The 24,989-nt window shown below is 37.4% G+C and overlaps 1 protein-coding gene and 1 long non-coding RNA gene across 2 annotated transcripts in view; one reads left to right on the top strand and one right to left on the bottom strand.

The window, feature by feature from the left end:
* Positions 1-2,769, top strand: part of LOC135080699 (uncharacterized) — a 49,574-nt gene extending 46,805 nt beyond the window's left edge. Inside the window, exons 3-4 of the long non-coding RNA XR_010259057.1 lie at positions 141-288; positions 2,679-2,769. This is a non-coding gene — a long non-coding RNA (uncharacterized LOC135080699). The remainder of the gene's footprint in view (positions 1-140; positions 289-2,678) is intronic.
* Positions 2,770-17,287: 14,518 nt separating this feature from the next.
* On the bottom strand, positions 17,288-22,644 carry LOC135080697 (uncharacterized). Its single transcript, XM_063975413.1, has 5 exons — positions 22,567-22,644; positions 21,524-21,634; positions 19,536-19,628; positions 17,823-17,980; positions 17,288-17,365 (listed from the first exon to the last, which is right to left on the bottom strand). The coding sequence occupies exons 1-5, from the start codon at positions 22,628-22,630 to the stop codon at positions 17,312-17,314; spliced, it is 480 nt and encodes a 159-aa protein (XP_063831483.1). The 5' UTR covers positions 22,631-22,644; the 3' UTR covers positions 17,288-17,311.
* Between the last annotated feature and the right edge of the window lie 2,345 nt (positions 22,645-24,989).

The following is a 24,989-nucleotide window of genomic DNA, read 5'->3' as shown; positions in this document are numbered from 1 at the left end:
GTATCACTATCCCTAATATTGATGTCCTCTCAGATATGTCAATAGAGAATGTAGGCTAATATTAAAACAAAAAATCATTTAAAAACAACAGATTTAATAAATAACGCAAATGAAGTTAATTTTGTTTTTTTTTCTTTCAGATGCCGAGAAAATGATGGATTCTTACAAGCCTACAGCTGCTTCGAAAAACACTAAGAGTTCACAATCAGAACCAGAAACACTAGGAGTGCACAAACTGTACCTACATGCTACCGCATTTCCCCTTTGTGAATTGGTCTTTTCTCTACAGTAAGTGACCTCACTCGATTATTTCTAAACTATACAAGATATCAATAAATTTGTTACTGATCCTGAAAGTGCTTTATGAGCTCTATCAAACGGTATTAATAATAGGTTACAGAATAAACTGGATCTATCCGAAAATTCAATGTTTCCAGCTTCCATACATTTGGTAAAGTCACATTATTTTAAAAACTACACATGATATCGTAGAACTGATTACTGATTCTAAAAGTGCTTCACAAGCTCTATCCAATGGTATCAATAATAGGTTACAGAATAAACTGGATCTATCCAAAAATTAATGTTTCCTTCTTCCATACATTTAGTACTACCACAGTGATGACACTCATCTCTTGACAATATATAGCAAGTAAAGCCTAATACCAATGTTTTCCATGAATAATTTAAATTAAGAATACAATTTACGAGTTTATTTTAAGAGTTTATTATTAAATTAAAAAAAATACACTTCTAATGCTATTGTGTAATAATAATATTTAGTATGGAAGCTGGAAACATTGAATTTTCAGATAGATCCAGTTTATTCTGTAACCTATTATTGGTACCGTTTGAAAGAGCTCATGAAGCACTTTCAGGATCAGTAACCAGTTTTTCAATATCTTGTATAGTTTAGAAATAATCGAGTGAGATCACTTAACGTTTCCACCCTGTATAAATAATAATTTCCTCTTTCTCCCTTATTATATCACAAACAAAAGCTTCATACACATAGGTTTAAGTCGATGTAACCTAGTAATAAGTTAAAAAATAATTAAACTTTTTCATGAATCAAATCTTGAAAAACGGCAAAAGTGGACGCCCTACGTTCAGCAGTGGAGGACATATCTTTTTGAAATCAAATCAAATCCTTTATTTACTTTATTTAGGTAGAGACTTTTATTGTAGTACCTACGTAGGTAACTATGCTATAAGCACTATAACTGTTTTTAAAAGCCCTTCTAACAGCGAAATAATGAAGATCAAGACCGCAAGATCGAAGAACAGAAGAGAAGTTCAAGAAAGAAGGCCGATAGGGTAGACCGCGTTGGCAGTGTGGTTAGCTGGTTGTTTGGTAAAGACAACAGCCACTAACGACACTGCTCCTGCGTGCGCCCTGGATTTCATCATCGACGCACGCGCAGCTTCAAAAACAAGAGAGAAGCGAAGAGAAGGCATTATTTATGTTTCTATAACTTGCCCTTTTTGTAGTCAATAAGTGTCATTTATTTTATTGTTGAAATAATCGACGCACGCGCAGCTTCAAAAACAAGAGAGAAGCGAAGTTCTCTTCGATTCTCTCTTGAAACATAAATAAAGAAACATAAATAATGCCTTCTGGCATTATTTATGTTTCTATAACTTGCCCTTTTTATTGTCATTATGTGTATTTTTTTTTATTGTTGACATAATCGACGCACGCGCAGCTTCGTCGACAAGAAGAGTGAAGAGAAGACACTGTTATTTATGTTTTTATAACTTGCCCTTTTTATTGACACTATGTGTCATTTATTTTTTTGTTGACTTATAGACGCACGCGCATCTTTGAAGACAAGAAGAGCGAAGCGAAGAGAAGATACCTACTGTTATTTATTTTTCTATAACTTGCCCTTTTTATTGCTATTAGTATGTATTATTTCTTTTATTGTTGACTTTGCATTAGTAAGTTTTAAATGTATATTTTATAGGATTTGCCACACTGGATCTGGTCTGCGGTCAGGTTGAAGTGAATGCAGCCCGCATAATTATGTATGAACAACATAGTCGGTCTCTACAAAGACATACTGACAGAGTTCAAAAGTACAATCTCCCTGCTTTAGTATAAGTACATACAGGGTGCGTTTTCACATTGAAACATTGAATTTTCGGATAGATCCTGTTTATTCTGTAACCTATTATTGGTACCATTTGAAAGAGCTCGTAAACACTTTCAGGATCAGTAACTAGTTTTTTGATATCTTGTATAGTTTAGAAATAATCGAGTGAGATCACTTATCGTTTCCACCCTGTATATCAGTCTTTCCCAAAGTGGGCGATAACGCCCCCTTGTGGGCGCTGCAGGATTAAAGGGGGGCGGTAAGAGACCCAGAAAAAAAATCGGGACGTTGTGTAGAGGCTTGGGAGGCGTCATCTACTAGGAGGACTCTTAGACACCGACTGAGCTCGACTCTTGACTACAAAAATGGGGGGCGCTAAAAAATATTTATTCTGAAAGTGGGCAGTAGACTAAATAAGTTTGGGAACCACTGCTGTATATTATTTGCAGTACAGACTATTTTCGGGATAGTCATGTTTCTGGATAAAGTTTCTTTGACTGAAGGTTTGTTATGTGGCCTGTGTACATATAGGTAGGTACACTTCATATGTACTTATGTCCTTACTACTTCTGATGATTACAGTGATTCTAACGGAGCTGGATGCTGTAAACGAGACTGGGTCAAGTTCAGAAAAATGATAGCTGAAAGAAGACCGACAATCCATCAGGAGAAATGGAACGGGTCCGTGGCCGAGTCCCCCAGTATTTGACGCACCCGTGGTGGACGCCCCCGATTTAAATAAATTTAATATCACATTTTTTTCGGCTTTTGCACTAAGTACAGTCAACGAAAAAAGTTTCACAAGCTAATTATTATACTAAACTATGCATGTTTGACGGTATTTATGCAATCTGGGAGCAAAATTTTAACCCAAAACCAGCAGTAGTAAGAAACAAAAAACTTTTGTAGGAATTATTTTCATTTCATTACATTCATTTTTGTGTTTAATTCTACTGGCCTAATAAATATTTATTAGTTTATAAACATTTTTGTGCCTGACTGTACATTTGATTAAAAATTGCTTCAAATCGAATTTAACTGACCGGGGGCGTCGACCACGGGTGCGTCGAAAACTGGGGGACTCGGCCACGGACCCAATGGAACTTCCGCGATTAGATAAGATTGGATAGATTACAGATTTCTAAAGATATAAAGGAGCAAAAATGTTTTCTTTGTTATTTCTCTTATATTAGTAGGCTTTAGAAACCGCTTAGGTTTGTGTCTTCCGAATCACGGATTAGTATTGTTTCAGATAATCAACTAATTATGTAATTTTACTCATGAGTGTGCTAGGTATGTGTGATGTAATAAACATTTTGTACATAAGTTGTTTGTCTTATTGCACCAATAAACATATTGCATCAACATAATGGCAAAGGGTAAAGCAGGTTCGCCCATCACTTACTTTTACGCCCGTATTCACAAACGATACTTGCTTATGTGAAGCAGCAAATCGAACGCACAGCGTTAAAAAAGCTCTGTGATTGGTTCGTGTGTCACCCTGTGCGTCAACGCGCACTGTGAGACCTCATAGTAATGTTTGTGAATACGGGTGTTATTAAGTCTCTATCTCTATAGACAAGTTCGCTTGCGCAGAATTTTACAGCAGCAGAGAAGTTTACGAGAATATTTATTTATTTGATACACCTAAATAAAACTAGCAGTCATGACATGATCACCACACCTTTCGATTTTCGCAAACGAAAGGTCCTGCTTACAGGGGAAGAAATACCTACCCCTGACAATTTAGCAAGTTGTTTGAAAATATAATACTTAAAGATTTTCTGTAGGTAGCAAAGACCTGCCTGATCAGTTAGCCACAGTGATCAACATAGATACACGGACCGCTTACAGTCATAGTCCATTGATATTTCACCGTGCTGCCAACCACCCGAAGCCATCACAACTGCTCAAGCAGTTCCGTGTTTGTGTACACGTAGAATACCTACTGTACCTAGTTGTTATGCAGACTCAAGTTGGAAGCTGTCGATACTTCAAACTGCCGTGTATAGTTCTATTAAAACAAAGTAGGCAAAGGGCTAGGTAATCAAGTCAGACGGCCCTACCGCATACCTCTTTTGATGAAGGCGAAGACATTTACAGGTCTTCTGCGACTGAAAATAAAGTTATGCATTACCTACATTCAGATGCACCGGGACATCTGCCAACTACGTGGCTCGTGACACGTGAATAGATGTGCACAATTATAGATATTTTTCTATTATTGTAAAACCTTAATTTATTCTTGATGTTATGCCAATCAATTAAATATTTAAAGGTTACGACGTTATGGATCAAGAATTAATTGATATCGCTCAGTCTCTATGGGAATCAGGGCTTGGAAAATAGAAAAATACTTAAGCTTTAAGAACTTGAGTAGTCTAACGCCCGTATTCACAAAAAATACTTGCTTAAGTGAAGCAGCAAATCGAACACACAGTGTTAAATAGAGCTCTGTGATTGGTTCCTGTGTCACCCTGTACCTACGTGCACGCGCACTGTGAGATCTCATAGTAATGTTTGTAAATACGGGCGTTAGATACTTTATCAAACATCATTGACAAACTGCTAGATAAGAACTGTACATTCAGAGCATCAGTTTGACTCTGTGTAGAAGTCAATTTTAGAATTTACTTTTGAACACTGGTCGTGTATACCAGCCATCCGAGGATCCTGGTAGCAAAGGAGTTAGTGGTTAAACCTAGGTATTGTACCGTAAGTAGGCCGTATGTCACCATGAATTAAGGTCACAAGAGAGATTCAACAAAGATTGTAATCGATAATTAAAAACATTAACACAAACATTGTAATAATTATTGAAAACATTGACGACCTCCTTTCTTCGTAAACTTTTTTCGATTCATAATGTTTCGGCAGTTATCAAAATAATTATGGGACAGCTACTGTTAATTAAAAACAAGAGTCAAAATTTCTTCATGTTTATTTCACTTTTTAACATCATCATGTTACACGCATTGGACAATAAACTGTGAACAATTTCAGGCATTCAAAGAGGTAGCACTTTTCTAAATTTGACACGTCACGAGCTAACTTGCAATTAGTCCAATCCGCAAAACTTCATGATTTGGCGAAAAACTATTTTATACATTCGATGGGCTTTGCGAAGTGAACCAACAGAGTTGCCAGTAACAAACATTAACGTTACAATTATGTACCACATCTCGCGAACTGCTAATACACCAACACTAACTTACAACCTTTATTTACCTACGTTTTACACAGTCCAAACCATTTGTAACGTACTAACAAGCGTTAAATCCCGAGCAACAATGTGCCCTATGATAACACTGAGAATTTTATTTTTGAAAAGTTTCAGTAATTACAAGTTATATTTATTTAATAACGAAATTCGTAGAAAGAAGACTGAAGATCTGAAGATTGTCAGTAAACTGTGGTCTATAGAATATTAAGCTCTAAAATGTGGCAGCATTATCTTTTAAAAGATTTCTCACTCCAAAACGAAGACCAATATTAAAAGAAATCAAAGCTTTTGTTTTGATTTGATTTATTAGTTTTCTAATAACGTGTATATGAGTGGAGTGAAAAATAAGGTCTCAACATCCATCAACTCTGAAGAATTGTATATTCATTCAGTATTAAACATAACAATAGTATTGATATTGCAATAAATAACGGTTAAAAACTGGTAATGGTTAAAATCGTGAATACATAATATGAAATGGTAGTTCGCATAATAACAGCTTAAACTGTGTCGCTTTTGTAACAGAGCCTTTATTGGGGCATAAAAATAAAGAGGACGCCTCAGTGTTTGAAATAGACTACTTTTTGGCGTCTGGAGTGCTTAAATGTGGGAAGTTTTAATATTAATTGCTCTTGGGCTTTGGTTAGAAAGCGGTAAAGGAATAGAAGTAAATCTTTGAGAGAATACATTAGAAATAAATAACTTTGAAGTCATTTCAAAAGCTCCAAGAAATCAAAATTATTGTAATAAACTTGTTTTTGTTCTGAATACTGAGCACATCCTCTTCATTTAATGCTACCAACGGCTACGGTCTCCTATTAAACGCTATATGCGGCGTGTGACGTCAGCGTCAAACGTTCCTATCGATGTCCATAGTGTCCATACGTCAACTTCTGAAGAAGATCACAATACATTTTGTTTGTATGCGGCCTACTGCGTTTATAGGAGACCGAGGCCTAACAAACGGCCAATGACGTACCTACTGATGATGACCAATCATTCGTCAACTCAAGACCCATACAACTCTAACGATAAAACCTTAAACTATAGGTGCGTTACTTACATTATGTTAATCTCCCTATGCGCAGTCAATTCGAATTGATCTACAAAAGTACAAACAATAAATAACTAGCACATAAAAATACATACATTTACAAGTTCCTATCATTATTGTATTTTGTATATTGTTATAAAACGAAAGTGCAGGTACCGCATATGGAGAGTTAAGCGTATCCGATATTTTACACCTACAACACTACTGTGATTCAGAGCCGGGCCGCCACTATTCCGTAACTCTAGTGTACAGTCAGTACCAAATAGTTCGTGATAACCAAAGTGGTCAAATAGTGTAAACTCTTTATAACGACACTCAAGGGACTGAGCATTTTTGACGTTATAGAGAGTTGTCCTTGTATAGTAACATGGTTAAGCAGATAGAAACAAGGTAAACCAACGAGTTCAAGAAATTGAGAGAGATAGAGAGTTTACTGTAGTTTATAACACAACCTTATTCCAATTTTAACAAAGAAGTGTTGCGAACTTATTGGTTACTTTGGGTGTCCCGAACTATTTGACGCTGACTGTACAGATGATAGCACATCAAATTAAACACCATCTTATCTAATTGCAATATTAGCTTATTATAATTTATCACCACCAAAAATCACGTTGAAATTAGTAAACGTAACGTAATTACGGGACAAACAAAATTCAGATCAAATTTTACAGTCCATTATAACATCAGTAATTAACCCAAAGGATTTCGATTCTGCACTACGCGTATCTATTGCGAATCGAAAGTGCAATGGGCTAGTTGTGCGTTTTCAGTGTTACGCCGGACTTATTTGTCTGACGTATCGTGTCGTGACGCATCAGAACAGAACAGGGTTCAGTAGGCCTAAGATGCGCGCCGTGATAACTTTTATAGACGACAAAATGTATGGGCAAAATCGATAAAATAGCGTATAACCGCTTATCGCGGCGCGCATCTTAGGCCTACAGGTCAGAAGCCATCGCGACACGACACAAAACTCTAGTGCAGGGTTTCCCAACCTTTATTTGGCCAAGGCTCCCCGAACAAACGAAGATGTACTCACGTACTCTCATGAGCTAAGCCCCGTGCCCCCCTGGTTGGCAAGTCCTGCTCTAATGTATGAAACCGATTCCTTTCTGATGCGTCACGACACAACACATCAGACAAAAAATCCAGCATTAGTACTTATGCCAAAATAATTCATAAAAAATAGATCCCAGAATAGATTACGACCCCAGAAACTACTTAAGATGATTTTCATGCGATTTAAGAGTTAAGTAATATCAAAGCAGTGGCGCCACGGACAAAAATATAAGATCACATTAAAATTCTACATCTAGCGAACGATTCAACCAAAAGACGACACATACAAATACATAATATCGTATATTTCAAATATTAGTTTATTGGATAGCTCACGTTTCAGAATGCGGGGACACCTTTAAACGATTGTCACATTACATAAAACTAAAAATCAATTTGCAGTTTTGGTACAGGGTAAACTATGTTTCGTCGAAGCAATTTTCGAGAGGCATGATAAAATCTAAGAATCTGATTTGAATCCAGTCGCCAGTAAGAAAACTACTAAAAAGATCTCAATAATATTGAACCATAAAGTTCAAAATTCTTTGTAAACACATCTTTTTGTAGATTAAGCTATCGACCGTACTTTGCGGATATTTTAAAAATAATATTACACAACTTATAAATATACCAATTATTCGAAAGAAAATTTAGCTCATTCAGCCACAAATAAATCACACAAGTTATAGGAACATAAAAATTTACAAAAATATTTTATTTGGATTTTACACTGACCGCTTTTGTTTTTCGTTACATTGAGTAGCTATAAAAGCCAATTTACCTACTATACACTAATTGCTTCATATTTCTTTTTATGTTTTTACTCTCATATAATATTTAGGGCACATGCTATTCATACTTTCGTACATTGTTCACATACTGTGTCCATTAAGAAATGATATGCATCCACAATGAACGGCCGGAAATATTTGTCTAGCTTGTTAATAACAAATTAATATGTATTTCATTTCTTAATGGTTATTCTTTATATTTTCCATAGGTACATAATTTACAGTCCTGAAACAATTTACATATTACATATTATTATTGCTATTTCAATAAAACCTTGTCTGGCATCTCGGTATCATTGTAACATGTACTATTAGAATTAAAAATAAGGAAAACGAGCAAAATGTAATGAACATTTTGCTTAACATTTAATAATTTTGAAACAAGGTCTTGTTAAGACTAATCTGATTCTGTATTATTGGTTTTATTAGTCTTTTACTGTTCAAAAGTCTTATTCCAGACTCATAATTTGTCATAAATGAGCTTTATCCACATCTAAATATTTTCTAAAAGACTCCACGCTTGTTTAAGGGTAAAAATATTTTAAATAGTTCCATACGTCTCTTTGCACAGTGTTTTATTTTGGCTTAGAAGCGGACATCCCTGTTTTATTAATTCAATCGTTAGATATTACTATTATGTATAAAATTGATGCAGGAACTAGCAGTTGTATTTGTTTAGTTTCGAAGAAATATTCGATTTTGTGATTTTATAAAAAAAAACAGCTTTAGAAGCATATTTTCTAAAAAAATTACATTAAGTCAGAATTTTGTAAATAAGTTTACCTATCACTATAACGTCTACCTTTATGCAAAAATAAATGGTTATTGCTGCAGTAATTTAGGAATTATTTAATAATTTATGATATTCAGAAAACATTTTTTTCTCCGTTGTCGTAGAAAATTGGCAGCTATATTTACTTTATATTGATGCATGATATAATTATCTATAATACCTGAAAATATTACTTGCCTATCCCGTGGAAGTTCGAAGATATTTTAATTTCTATGAGTTTAGAAAATTTATATGTAACTAGGGTTGTCATCTAAATATTTTTTAGTTTTTTATATGCCGTCCGTAACAATACGGTTTTAATGCCTTTGTTAGATAACTATTGAAATTCATTGCTTTTACCATTATTAATTTGTCGGGTCGAGTTTGATAATTATAGAGTTGGCCCTGTGGCGGCTTATTGGAAATCCTATCGTTTTCGAAACATCGATATACAGGGTGTTACTTTGCATTCTTGCCATATTTACAGAGGTTACTATATTACTGATACTGAACACAAATCCGTAAAAAAATAATGCCCGAAAAAATATTTTTTTAATCTTGAGTATTTTATTTTATCGACAATCTGTTAAACACACCACTAATTATCGTAACGCATGCACATCACTTGTTGGCGATGGCGATGGAGACTTTTTTACTTTTTATTGTATTTTTAAATATCTATTGCAATCTATTGTCTTTAAAATGTCTTTTTGACACTTGTAAAAAACTGAGAAATCCATCAAACACAAATCACGTAATAAATAATACAAAAATGACTGAAGTGTATTCAAACAACGAATAATTTAATCAAAATGGTGCTTGGAGTGTCTGCAAGACGTCTTAGACGAAATGCTTGATGACGTACCCTTAGCGTTACACCAAATGCTCTACTACCAGCAGGATGGTGCTCCCCCACAATAAGGACGTCAAGTGCGCGAATAATACGTTTGGTGAACAGTGGATTGGACGAGGGGTCCAGTAGCTTGGCCACCACGATCCTAGGACCTGACACCAATGGATTTTTGGAGTGACTTGAAACGACTGGTATGCGCAGAAGAGATAAACAGTGTAAACGCGTTACATGCAAGGATTGTTTTAGTGAAACTGTGATTCAAAACGTTTAATGTGTTGCGAAAACTAAAGCGAAAAACCTACGCTTCGCCGTGCTAGACTGTGCCTTCATCAGAACGGAGGACACTTTGAACACTTGCTTCGCAGTACGTAAACTTTGTAAGTAGGAACTTATGAATAAATAATTAATTGTGAATAAGGTGATTTCATTTCATACTTAACCCAGATACTCCTGAAACATTTTACTATCTCCAAACTTAATAATCTTTGTATATGAGGCTTAAAAACTGACAAATAACATGGGAAAAATAAGAAAAAAAATATTTCCATCGTGGAAATTCGGAAAAGCGGTGTCGTTTATAAACAACAGTAGTAAAATGCACTACTATGAGGTATGCATTGCATAAAGAAAACCATCCTTTATTTTATTTGGCTTTTGTGACAAAACTGAGTAATATTACTTTTGGTATTATCTTTTGTTTCTTTAATTGTAAAAATGCATAACTGAAGATAGGTACCACGGTAATTCCCTGCATTACGCACCCTTTTGAGGGATAGCAAACTCGAGTCGATGTCTCTTCGACAGGATGTGCGATGCCAAAAGCAAGAGCGTCCGAGGAAGACCAGCTTCTTGACATGCCCTTACGAGAATGTCAGGATAAATGCTGAGCGGGGAGCCTATTGGGGGGTCATTCCACTTTGTTCACCTGGGTGAAGAAAGTGAAATAGAAATATTTATTTGTCTTTTTAGTGTCCTCATCTCACCTCGGAACCATTTCACCTAGCTTCATTTTACAGGTGGATTGCGTCGACTAAAACGATCACCTAGAACCTTTGTTCACCTAGAAATTAATTCACCCTGGTAAACAAATGCGAAAACCTGGGTGAATTCATCCCTAAAAATAGATGAACAAAAGCGACTGCTTTAGTCAAATCAAGTCATATGGATAATATCATCTGGGTGAAATGGTTCTGAGGTGAAATGAGGACACGAAAAATAACACTTTCTTCACCCAGGTGATATCACCGAGGTGAACATAGTGGAATAATCCTATTGGGGCCACTGGACCACTGAGCCACTGCTCAGTAATTGTTTTTATTCTAGTTGTGTTGTTATTGTTTATAGGTATCTATGTATTAACTACTGTATCAATAATCATCAGACAATCTAGTACTGGAAAATTATCGTCATTTTCTAGCTCCTCGACGAAATCATGAAGCTCCAGAGCCTGATAATGTGTCCTACAGTAAAAAATAAAATAATAATGTCTTGAAAGATAAAGTAGTACATTTTACTGCTGGCGTTTATAAACAACACCAGTTATTTTTCGTTATAACTTCTTACCAAAGGGTCTGAATCAGTGTGATTTGATGTTTATATGTAGTTTATGATACTAACATCACGTTTTATATAAACTATCTCAATAAAGTGTGCAACTTATTATTATTACTTATCTTGAAAACTCATCGTTGAAAATGGCTAAATAAACTTGTAAATATTATGGAAAACCTAATGAATTATTAAGATTTGCCACATAGACTAAGTCGACAAAGCCTTCACCTGTCAAGTAACATAAATAAATAAAAACAAAAGTACCTACATATTCTCCAAATTTTTTTGTTTCTATGTGTTGTTTTAAAACGACGGTAGTATAAAGTGGGTTAATTTATTAATTTGTAAAAATAGGGTACAATGTTGTAAATTAATTGAAACCCTATTAATTATTACGTATTTTTGACGGTCCTAAGCCCGTAAAGTAGAAAGGAAAATCTGAAATCAACTGAAGAGTATTTTAAAATAGTTATTATGACTGGATAAAAAGGCTGGTACCCAAAGCCATAAAATTAAGAACTAGGCCACGCCCACTAGGTTTATTCCACTTGCACCTGTAGAACGTGCGAGACAAAATTGGTTTATTCCAATTTGTACTGAAAAACCTAATTTACTAAAATCTTAGTGTACTTTCTTTATGGGAGTCTCTTGTTTATCTTAAATAATAGGTATTGTTACCTACTTTTATCTCTGTGAATATGGCAAGAATGCAAAGTAACACGGTGTATATGTTGCAGTCAAAACTCATAATCGATCAAAACCACTTTTGACTGCAAATTTCAGTTAATAGTGGTTTTGACCGATGGCCTTAGTCAATATTACTTTTGACAAATTTTTCTAGTCGTATCATCCAACTTCCACGGGATAGGCAAGTAATATTTTCAGGTATTATAGATAATTATATCATGCATCAATATAAAGTAAATATAGCTGCCAATTTTCTAGGACAACGGAGAAAAAAATGTTTTCTGAAAATCATAAATTATTAAATAATTCCTAAATTACTGCAGCAATAACCATTTATTTTTGCATAAAGGTAGACGTTACAGTGATAGGTAAATTTATTTACAAAATTCTGACTTAATGTAATTTTTTTAGAAAATATGTTTCTAAAACTGTTTTTTTTTATAAAATCATAATATCGAATATTTCTTCGAAACTAAGCAAATACAACTACTAGTTCCTTCATCAATTTTATACATAATAGTAATATCTAACGATTGAATTAATAAAACAGGGATGTCCGCTTCTAAGGCAAAATAAAAGACTGTGCTTTGATACCGAGATGAAAACACAGACAGGTCAAATATAAGGCAACTTATATATTATCCAGATTTACATTGTAGTGGTGTTTGGTTTTATTAAATTGTTTGTATTAAAATGCTAAGCAAACGATAAAACTATGTTCCACCAATATATGAGGCACAGTCACTTTCCATTTGATTCCTCTATATACAGATTAAAGCATTATTATCTGAGTAAATATGGTTTGTTCTGTGTACACATTCCGCGCTTAATTACAATAAAAATGTACAAATTACCAAATAAGAATTGTCATAAAAAATTAACACTAATCGATCACTGTTTTACTTTCATCTTGCCATCTTTACATTTAATTTCTATAATGTTTTAATTTGAGCACTGAAAATGTATGTCTAGTTTATAAAACACGCATTTGGTCAGATTAAACGCAGAAACGTTTAATTTGACATTATGTGGAATTACAAATTGAATTATTACCATTATACAATTTTTCGTGACAAACTTTTATTTAGCAATTCGTAGACACACGATACGTTTTGCGGACATATAGTAAATACAATTAAAATTATATCTAGTTATTGCTTAACGTTCTAGCATCTCATGAAAAGATTTAGGCGGCTTACTTGAAATCCCATTTTCACATTTTTCATGCAAAAAAGCAATGATATTTCGATAGACACTTTCAAATACGCTTGACTGAGTTTTCAAAAGGTACAGCATGTCGACCTCGGCAAAAAAGGTTATTTTTTCATTTAAATCGGGGCTTTGGTAGATTTAACAGTAATTCATACACCGGTAATTGCATTACGAACAGCAACTAGAAATCGCAAAGGATGCGTTAACAGTCTAACAGGTAATATGGCTTGAGTTGCTAGCTTCGACCGCGTCGATTTATTTTTTCATGAAACGGTCATACTCTTTAAAAATAACGAGTTTTCAGCCTTTCAAACAAAAGTAGTTTTTCGTCCAACTTCTGTAATAAACAATCGTCATAATTGAAATAGCAGTTTTGTTTGGTCGTGAAATACAAACAGTTACTTTCAAATAACTAATTTAGGTAATGATTTATAAAAATAGAAAAAGATAGCGAATCAGTTCACAACGCGTGAAATTGCTCTATCATTGCAGTTTGTAATGAAAATTACCAGGTATAATAAAGGTTTTGTTGTTTATCGGACTTTGGTCGGTAACAAAACTATGTCAGGTTATTCAGACTTATGTAATGTTTTGGTTAATGTCATAAGTTATGAAATAAGTTTGTTTGTTACGATTTAAATTTGCCTTTTTAAATGCATCAGCTGCAGTTTCATGAAATGTGCCAGATAAAGTGTCATTCGATTTCGATTCGCGATTATTTCGCTCCTTAGTCAAGTTACAAAGCAGTTGATATTATGCAACTTTATCGAATCGAAACAATTACGACCGTTAGATTGTCTAGAGGCGATTCAATAGGATAGTGAACACCATAGTCAACATTTTAAAGAGTTAATTGTCAAAACGTGACATGTCCATTTTGTATGTCAAAGAGGATTATTAAAGATTGTTTTTAAAGATTGGTGGCTTGGTTATTAGTGTCAACCACCCAATTGCTTGCCTAAATAGTACGTAATATTCACGGTAGTGGCAAAAAGTATCGCGTGTATAATGCATGAAACTTTCCACAATACAACTTGATGCCCGACTTCACTACAGGAATCTCTAATATCGTTCACTTAAAAAATGTGTTACATACAAACATTACGAAAAAATCGACTGTGAATTTTACTGGAGCGAATATGTCATAATTAACAAGACAATTTTAATGTATTATTTTGTGACAAAAAACTTAATAACCTAACTTAATCGTAATAAAGTTGAAAGTAAAATATAATTAATGCCATCAAAATTAATTTAAGTTACAAAACATGAATTCTGATGATGATATAGTTTATGAGATCGCTATTTGAAAAGATGTATTCGTTTATAAACTGTTCTACGAGTTTCATAAAAATACATGGTTGGTTATGAACTAAAAATATTGCAGAAGTACTTATGTAAGCCTAGGCGCAGACCACCGATTTTTTGTCCACATCCGTAGATGTAAACACGGCTTAATTTCATACTGAATGTGTCTAATGTGTCTATGCCTTGTTTTTATGATTAATGTTGGCAACACTGGGGATTATGGCTCTCTTCCTCATCACACTCTCACCAACTCGTACTGGTTTTTGTACTTTAATCTTGACTTTTATTTATAAAAACACAATATTTACAAAAACCAGTACGAGTTGGTGAGAGTGTGATGAGGAAGAGAGCCATAATCGCCGTTAAGAGTTTTAAGTTCCATTTCAAAAGAGTGGTGGGGGAGAATAAATTCACGTACGAAGAATTGACTAATTTATACAAGTCGTGGAGCACGTTGTCGGCTCCTTTAAACGTTTGTGCATTATCGCAATTAATAATGGCGGGAATACCGCGTCTGCCAATGAATCTTTTTAAGGCTGCTAAGAATGTTTGAGTTGTCATGTCTGAAACTAGCTCAAGGTGGACAGCCTTAGTGGCGAAGCAAACAATTACCAGTGTGTAGCCTTTGGTGACAACGGCTCACCTTTTAAGTATTTTCTAAGATAGAAAAGCTTTTGAATTGCGGCTAATTTAGAATTATTATCTATCACTGCACTAAAGAGTTCGATGAACGAGTGGTATTTTGTGTAGTCCTTGCCGTCAAACACAGGAATGTCTATTTCTGGCAGCCTCACGCTGGTAGCGCACGCGTCTGTAGACTGCTGCGCGCCCGATGCTGGAGCCGGCGACGGCGGCTGCGGCGCCAGTAGGCCTCGAAGGCTCGCCACGATCGCCAAATACCGGTCCTCGAACGCGTCGTTTCCGAAATAGTCTTCATCAAGGGTGTCGTCCAAAGTACTTAATTCGATCAGTAGCTCTCTGCTCATGCCTTGGCAGCACCTCCTGCAGTTGTTGTAGCCGCGCAGATACTACGTCCTTGTTGATTGGCGATTCCAATGTGCGGATAAAATTTTCTGCCTTTGTCAACGACGCTTTACACTGTGCGATTTTTCTTATGATACCTTTCCTTGCGTTCTTGTCCACTTCCTTTTCAGCCGAATCGCTATCCATGGTCATGGCGAAAAATGGCAGGGCGTGGTGATATTTTTTCTCGATGCAAAGTAAAGGGAACCAAAATGGCGGACGGTTATTTTCTTGCAAAGTTGAATAAAATTGTTCACTTTTGGCTACTGCGACTTGCAAATCAATATGGCACAATAGTGTATTGATTGGCCTTCGATTTATTTATTCTTGTGCAAGTGTATGTTCAGCAATATGCAGTGAATCAGCTTACTTTTCTTGCCGGCCGGCGAAGGTGTGGTTTCGTTGCTCGAAGTTTATTGTCGAAGCTTGTTTATAGTTTCGGCACCATTTATGTTCGTGGAACATACAAATAATAAGATTTTGTACTTTAATCTTGACTTTTATTTATAAAAACACAATATTTACAAAAACCAGTACGAGTTGGTGAGAGTGTGATGAGGAAGAGAGCCATAATCCCCAGTGTTGCCAACATTAATCATAAAAACAAGGCATAGACACATTAGACACATTCAGTATGAAATTAAGCCGTGTTTACATCTACGGATGTGGACATTTTTTATCGGCCGATAGTTGAGTCGGGCTGTTAATCAGTATGGACATGTATGAAAGTGCGCACATTACACCGATTTGGTATCGGACAATTCTTCATACAAATTAGAATCGGGCCAAACTATCGGCCAACTAAAAGTCGGTGGTCTGTGCCTAGGCTAAGCGATATTATCGCCAATGCTTTATAAAAATAAAAACAGTTTATCTTGAAAGAACATAAGATTATATCCACATTAGTGTTTATGATTGCACATTCCTGTAGTGACTCTCGAGCCAACAAACATACCACGACACAACCCAATTCACGACACGACACAATGCTACGCATAACAATTCCTCTAAACTATCCTATGACAACGACGACGAAGGCGAAGTTACCTACGAAACGCCACCAGATGTCGCATCGACCACAAACTAAAGTAATCATAGACAATTTCGTTTACATTTTCAAAAAAATAAGTAGGAAGATTAAAATTAAGTTCGACAGTTAAACGAGATCGAGAAAACTTAAACTAAGCCTTCAACTACATCCCTTATATTAAACCCATTATTAGTAGAGTAAAATTAAAGTGTATCTGGAAAAAATCCCCACATAAATACTAATTTGGCATAAATAAGAGTACTGTAGAATGTGGACGACACCCGCCATTCATTCTCACACATTGCACAAATTACACATGCGATGAAGTGTATAAAAGGTTAAAATTACGCATGTATAATTCAAACAACCGACATTCTACTCGTGTACTTTCCTCTATTACGAAAGCCTAATATCCGAGTAAATTGTCATTAAAAATAATAATATTCAACATTCCAACACATTCTCTATACGAAATACATTCAACTCTTAACACTTACAATAATCACCCCTACACAACCACACATACGAAACTTAAAGCATGAAGAAAAATATTTTCAACTCTTGAGACTATGAATATCGAATTTGTTCCTAAGTTTTATAGTACACAAAGTTTATTTTTGCTTAACATAACAAGTGTAAAGTTATTATGTTATGAGGGCGCGCTTGTCGACATCTCCATGGCCACAGACGCTGGAACTTGTATCTGCAAGCGATTATTTAACGTTAAATAACTTAATTATTTAACCAAGAAAGAAACTGATATGTCATTTTGATTTTTTTTTATCATAATATCTTTATTTTTTACTACGTTCACTGACAAAATAGAAGGGATAACTAATTGAAAATACAATCTTGGCTGTTAAAATAAATTCAGACGCCAAAAGGCAATCGATGTTAGTGTTTTTTGTAGATTTTGTATGATCATCATATTATTATGCCGTTATGGCACAAATATATTTGTAGTTTTATTTGATTCTTTTTGTTCTTTGTATTGTTTTTTTTGACAAATAAAGATTTTATTTTCTTATACACCAATCTATGACGTCACTCTAAAAAGTAAGTACTGTCTTTATTTCGGAATAACACGTCATGAGTTCGTGTTCGCCACCGTCATTGAGTTAAATGCACCTTTACACCCTAAAAAATAAGTAGCAAATTACCTTGTTCTTGGCCACGGCGTGCGGCGCGTGCACGAACACAGAGTCGGTCATGTCGAGCGCGCGTTCGTCGAGCACTCGCTCGTCGAGCACACGTTCGTCGAGCACCGCTTCTAGCGCCGCCGCTAGTTCCGAACCCGCGAACGCTGGACCACCTTCCGCTTAAGAAAAGAATATGATACTTTATAGAAATGCTGTTACATGCAACATAATTTGTTTTCTAAATGTACGAATGAACACTGTTTCTGTAGCTAGCTTTAACGCGTGTCTATGAATAAAGCAGTAAAAACTAAGCAGTCTAAAGTAAAACACTGATTCGACGATGTGACTTTAGTTGATTCCAATAAGCCAAAATAACGCTTAGAAGATTCTTATATTTCTTATTGGGTTATTATTAGCCACTATAAGCAACAGCGGCATTCGTAATAAAATTAAGCAATAGTGAACAAATAAGCAGTAGTGTTTTCTTTTTCTGTTGCTGTCGCTCGTATATTCCATATATCGCATATTGTTACGTAAATGATGTAATACCTCAAACCTATTAGGTTCGCTGAATTCAATACCCGTTTACTAATTGTTTTAAGAAAGTAATGGAACTTCCAATATCTTCAACTATGCTACTTTCCTGGGAGATTTAAAAAAAAAGTATTGTTAACATTACAGTTGCCGCGAATACTCGCTATTATTCGGTATTCGGCATTACTCGACATTTTTTTGATATTCGTCGAATACCGAATAATAGCTAGTATTATTCGGCATTAAGCGAATAGTCGTCTAAAATAAACTTTTAGTGAACAAAAAAACTAATGAGTTAAAAATAATCATATTTTTATTATTTTCCCTAATAAAACAATACACAATATCAATTATTATTTGTAATATGTACCTGTGCCTATCATATTCATGAAATTAAATTAGTTAGGCTTTTTAATTTATATTTAAAATCCAACAGAGGCAGATTGTGGCGCAAAAAATCTTTTTTTTCTGCACGTTCGGGAGCAAGTCGCTTTCGTTTTTCCTCGTAAATTAAACCTGCTTCGGAAAATAGTCTTTCTGAAAAAACAGAGCTTGCTGGTGTGATTAAGTCTCATTTAGCAAGCTTACTTAAATATAGGAAATCTATTCATATTGGTACTCAAAGTCCACCATTCATATGGGTTTATTTTTCTGTCAGCCTTTGCTAATGCGATGTAGTGGGCGATTTCTTCAGCAGTGGCATTCTTGGGGTGCTCTTCAGTAGGTTGCTCTATTTTTTTTATTTTTTTTTATGTGATAGGAGGCAAACGAGCAGACGGATCACCTGATGGTAAGTGATTACCGTCGCCCATAGACACCCGCAGACCCAGGGGCGTTACAGGTGCGTTGCCGGCCTTTAAGGTAAAGATACGCTCTCCTCTTGAAAGCTTGCAGGTCGTATCCGTCCGGAAACACCGCAGTCGACAGTCCATTCCACAGTTTGGTTGTACGATAATAGATGATTCTTCAAAACATGCCCTAAATTTACTACATAATGTAGGTATGTATAACATGAAACAGATTTCTTTAACTTTATTGTTTTCTTTTCTCACAACCTTAGAAGAAATTAGAAATAATTTTAATGTTTTTATGTCGAATAGTAATGTCGAGTTATTCGACTATTCGCCAAAGTGAATGGCGATTAATCGGTATTCGACTATTCGCTATAACCACTATTCGCGGCAACTCTAGTTAACATACCTTGATTAAAAAACTCCGTGAAAGCCTCATCAGGAATCTGGCTGAGGACCGAAGGATCGAGGATGTCATCATGCGGAACTTGCTCCACCTCAACTGTTGGAAGAATTACGAATATTATATGTCAAGTGCGTAACTCAGTCAGTACAGCTACTGACTCAGTGCTGCAGTATGCTCAATGTCATTAACAATATGGTGTAATTTAGCTTGTCTCAAGAGTCAAGCACCATTTTGTTGACAAACGTCAGTGATCGGTACTGCGCCGAAGCCATAGGGCTGACTTCGGTAAAATGATGTGTGACGTGAGGTGCTAAACTGCGGAAAATGGCGGAGGAAATACATGATTAAGCATGAATTATCATGAATAATATTAACCACTTATTTACCTCTCAGTGTCTTCAGGCAACTTAAAAAAGTACATTCTGTATTTTTATTATTATTTAGGCAGTTAAATACTGCACAGTATTTAGTATACCATTTTCTTAATTTTTTTCCATCATACACAAGAATACGCGTGCGTGAGTCAATGCTCGCTCGTATGTGAGGCCTTGTCGAATAGTAATCCTGTAGGGTGCCATCGTGCTTGTTTTGTTTTCGATGTAAACTCGCGGAGATGAATAGGCCTGGTTAAGCACTGAGTTAACACCTCAGCAGCACGGGAAGGTTTTTGTAACGTCTAACGTCAGCAAGACTTCAGATCTCCTTCAGATTTATATGCTGTCATGTGAGACGTCATAAAGTGTCAATGTCACCCCTACCGTGCCGCTCCCATACCTCAGGTACTGAGTGAGATAAGCGTTAAGACCTAAAGAATCGAATATTATACAACATATTTATGTATCCAATATTATACAACATATTTATGTATCCAATATTATACAACTATTACACAGCAGTTACACAAAGTGATTTGCAGCGAATGAAAGTGGAAAGTAATAACAATAAATGTAACTTTCTTTTCCTATTAGCTCGTAGTTCTAGAAAACATATTTATTGATGCTACAGCTTTTTTGTTTGGACACTGGTAACTAGTGATTTTATTCACTACAGAAAGTGACAGTCGAATTATTTTTGAGAGATAAAAACTTGGTACAACGCACAATTAAATACATATTTTTTAAAAGTTTGTACACCAAACTAATTAATTACACCAATAACAACTAAATAGAGCACTTACTGACGACAGCACATAAAGCTAAAGACAATAGCATCTTTTCTCGTTGCAATACAGGCTATTTTACAACAACAATGTTATAGTCCTGATGTACTGTGTACTGTGACGACTAGATAACAGATATTCATGACTTTGTGCTTGCATACGTCACACTATAGATTTGGTGCTTAACTCAGTCAGCCTGAGGTATGGGCGCAGCAAAGGAGGGTGATTTTGTGACGGTCAAATGCCAACGAGACTTCACATGTATGTCCTGTCACGTCAAGCTACTATTTAATAATCAAAAATTTCGCATAAGCTGTTTAATTAAATTACCTGTCAAAGCTGTATTAGTTTTTAAAATCACTTATTTGTAAACCGATTGTTCTTGGGCGGGCTGCGCCCTTTTGCTCAACTGGCATCCGCAGAATACCAGTGGTCGTGACGCGCTCTCTGCCGTCACGGCTTATACTGAGCAGATGCCATTTTGGTGCATGTACCTTACTGTTTGGTTTTAATAAATCTATTTGTTATTTTATTTTGTACTTACATCGAATAAATTTTAATACTTTTCTTTCTTTCATAATAATAATATGTCAATGTCACCCTTCCCGTGCCGCTCTCATACTTCAGGCACTGACTGAATTAAGCCACTAAACCATACCTCCTTATTTCAAAAAAGTTAGACCCGGGACGAAAACTGGTTTAAAATGTCATTTCCAAACTAAATGTCAATTTAAACCAGGGTTCAACCAGTCTAACTTTTTGTAATACGGGGGATAATATTTGTCACTGTCGGGATTCGAACCCGCACTTAACCATCAAAAGCAATACGCACCGAGTTCATGGGAATTGCTCGCGACAGTGATGTATTCGTTTTCGCTGAGCGCGCCCATGGCCGTGTCTTCCGAACTGTCGTAGGTGGATGAGTTTGAACACACGTTGATTTCTGAAACAAGAATTAAATAAACCTTCTACAGGGTGTTAGGTAAATGGGTATATGAGCCGACACTAGCCCATGTTAACATGGCCATATAAATGGTACGGTGAAGTCAGAAAATTGATACCTTCATTTTCATTGTTTTAATTTTCATACAAATCGGATTTTATACAATTTATTTTGTATGAAAAAAAAAAATGATAATATCAAATTTCTGACTTCACCATACCATTTATATGCCCATGTTAACATGGGCTAGTGTCGGCTCATATATCCATTTACCTAACACCCTGTATAATGCTATAGAAAACATTGTTGCCTTGAGATCTAATCTATGCTTTCCCATTTCCTGCTATTCGTTTTCAATCAAAACTTTTTTCAAGTCTAACTATGTACTAACGTGAAAAAGAGTCTGTCTTCCAATGATGGATAGATATGACGACTCCAAAAGATATGTTTCATGGATTAGTGTTCACCACACGCTCTACTAAGTTTATTTGCTGCTAGGTCTATGTTGTGGAGTGTATTTTAATTGTCCGTGAGTGCCAGCCGACTATTCTCTTATACGCGGTTGCGGCGCTACCGCCGTGTGTGGGCTGAGAGGCATCGCGGGCGGCGGGGGGCGGGGCCTCGCGGGCGCCGCCCAGGTGACGAGTCAACCATATGGCCGTGCTAGCGATATCAGCGGTAACTTCAATGTTTAGCAAGTCTTATATTGATCGAGAATCAGCGTAGTGAGCTCTTTCAGATGAGCGGACAGGCGTTTTAATGGCAAAAATTGGAGATGCTGATATCGCTAGCACTGGTATTAATCTTAGCGCATGAAATCATGACTATTCTAAAGTCCGGTCGCCGAGCACGTAGAATTTCGTCTAATGACCCCAAGCTACCCATTCTTGGAGGAAATTCTACGTGGTTGGCGACCGGACTTTAACATTTACCTGAGAGCGATTGTTCAGCGCTGGGCGTCTGTGGGGCTACCGCTGTGTGTGGGCTGAGGGGCATCGCGACCGGCGGGGGGCGGGGCCTCGCGGGCGGCGGCCGCCTGCGCCGCTTGGGCCGCCGCGGGGGCCTCACAGGCGCCGCCCAGATGCGCTTGCGCACCGCCTTCTTGGGCCTACAGTCGCGGGCCAGCTTGTCATAGTTATCCTGAAACAAGTTACTTTGCTAAAGATTTACATATTGCATCATACATAGCCGCTTGTGACTGAAAACAGCTGCTCTATCGTCGCTAAAAAAAAACAAAACCGACCCTACACTTAAAACAATAATGCCTGTTTTCACCATCATTCCCTAATTTTTAAGTGATCCCTATGGTAAGACATAATATGAATTTTGTTGTCATAGGGGTCACTTAAAAATTAGGGAATGATGGTGAAAACGGGCATAAGACTCACTCTGATCTTATCCTGCAGCGGGAATAGCAGCTGCTTGCAGCGGGAATAGCAGCTGCTTGCAGCGCATCCCGCCCATAAACAGCACGCGAAGGCAACCCTAACCGTAACATGATAAAACTCACTCTCTTCCACGCGTGTTCTGAGCACAGCGGCCTCTAATCCTGCAGCGCAAGCAGCGGCTCGAACACAACAGCGCATGAGGCGTAAATCCGCTTCTTTAGCGCTAGCGTCACGTGCAATAAACAAAAGCAACCCTAACTGTAACATAATAAGACTTACTCTCTTCCACGCGTGCTCCAAGCACAGCGGCGTCTGATCCTGCAGCGGAAGCAGCGGCTGCTTGCAGCGCGTGCCACCCGCGAACACAGCCGCGCATGGCGCGTAAAGCTGCTGTTTTGACCCTAGCGTCACGTGCTATAAACGAAAGCGACCCTAACCGCAACAAAACAAGACTCACTCTCTTCCACGCGTGCTCCGTGCACAGCGGCGTCTGATCCTGCAGCGGAAGCAGCGGCTGTTTGCAGCGCGTGCCACCCGCGAACACAGCCGCGCATGGCGCGTAAAGCCGCTGTTCTGGCGCCATCGTCACGTGGGACAGACAAAACCGGCCGCAAGGTATTGGCGACTGCGTGCATCGTTCTTCAGCGCAAGTGCCTCCCGTTATGTGCTCCATTGAAGCGCTTTCGCCTCCCGACCAACCACTTAACCTGTGAAAGAGATAAAACAAATTTCAATTAAAACAACTCATTGTCGACTCGCTCGGGTTTTTTATTGTGCTCATTTCACCCATGTGATATCACCCAGGTGAACTAAGTGGAATAATCCAACTTGCTCATGCATGAGTCTCACGAGTCTATACCGGCAAAGATTCTTCGTGATAATATCAAACTATTTATACCATCATTATTTATAGACAATTTTAACCGACACATTACTCCAATTACCTCAGTTGCCTCCGTTCCTGTGACGTCAACAACGAAGGCATGCCTCGTATTGCTAACAAATGGTTCACTGTTGGGGTTGGAAGACTCGATGACGCTCCTTTTTTGCTGAGTTGATTCTGCAAATGTGAAAAATACATTATTTTCCTTCTTACGAGCAGTTAGTGCAATAGCTCGGTAAATGTTTACGCCGGAAGACTTATATTTTATCAACCCAAGTTAACCATCAACGCAACATCATCTAATTTCTAATGGTGCGTCCACACTGGGCGAACGGGCTCTCGCGGCAAACTCGACATCCTGCTCACTCAAGAGCAGGGTGAGCAGGATGACCAGCGTGCCGCGCGAGCCCGTTCGCCCAATGTAGACGCACCATAAAACTGTTTATACATACGACAACACCTACCTTAACCAGCGTAGCTAGTGACCGGTGCTCCCTGAAGCTGCCAGCGAACTCTAGCTCCCCGTCGGCCCTCGCTACGTGTCTCCGCAGCGCCGCCCGCCGGAGCGCTAGCCTGGCCCCTCTTGACTCCGTCGCGCTCTCCTAAACACATGCTAATCCTCTAAAGTTTATACATCTACAGTCCAAACTCACTTTAACCAGCGTAGCTAGTGACCGGTGCTCCCTGAAGCTGCCAGCGAACTCTAGCTCCCCGTCGGCCCTCGCTACGTGCCTCCGCAGCGCGGCCCGCCGGAGCGCTAGCCTGGCCCCTCTTGACTCCTAAACACATGCTGAACCTCTAAACTGTTTATATTACAGTCCAAACTCACCTTGACCAACGTAGCTAGTGACCGGTGCTCCCTGAAGCTGCCAGCGAACTCTAGCTCCCCGTCGGCCCTCGCTACATGTCTCCGCAGCGCCACCCGCCGGAGCGCTAGCCTGGCCCCTCTTGACTCCTAAACACATGCTGAACCTCTAAACTGTTTATATTACAGTCCAAACTCACCTTAACCAGCGTAGCTAGTGACCGGTGCTCCCTGAAGCTGCCAGCGAACTCTAGCTCCCCGTCGGGCTCGCTACGTGTC

The sequence above is a fragment of the Ostrinia nubilalis genome, chromosome 18 (genome assembly GCF_963855985.1).
Source record: "Ostrinia nubilalis chromosome 18, ilOstNubi1.1, whole genome shotgun sequence".
Classification (NCBI taxonomy): Eukaryota; Metazoa; Arthropoda; class Insecta; order Lepidoptera; family Crambidae; genus Ostrinia; species Ostrinia nubilalis.
This window is presented reverse-complemented; position numbering and strand designations above follow the sequence as displayed.

Excerpts from the sequence above, each read along its gene's own strand:
- LOC135080697 (XM_063975413.1), bottom strand. The coding sequence starts at position 22,630 with ATGCCCCTCAGCCCACACACAGCGGTAGCCCCACAGACGCCCAGCGCT. Across the intron at positions 21,635-22,566 it reads CGCTGAACAATCGCTCTCAG|AAATCAACGTGTGTTCAAAC; the intron begins GTAAATGTTAAA and ends TTCTTGTTTCAG. Across the intron at positions 19,629-21,523 it reads GAGCAATTCCCATGAACTCG|TTGAGGTGGAGCAAGTTCCG; the intron begins GTGCGTATTGCT and ends TTCTTCCAACAG.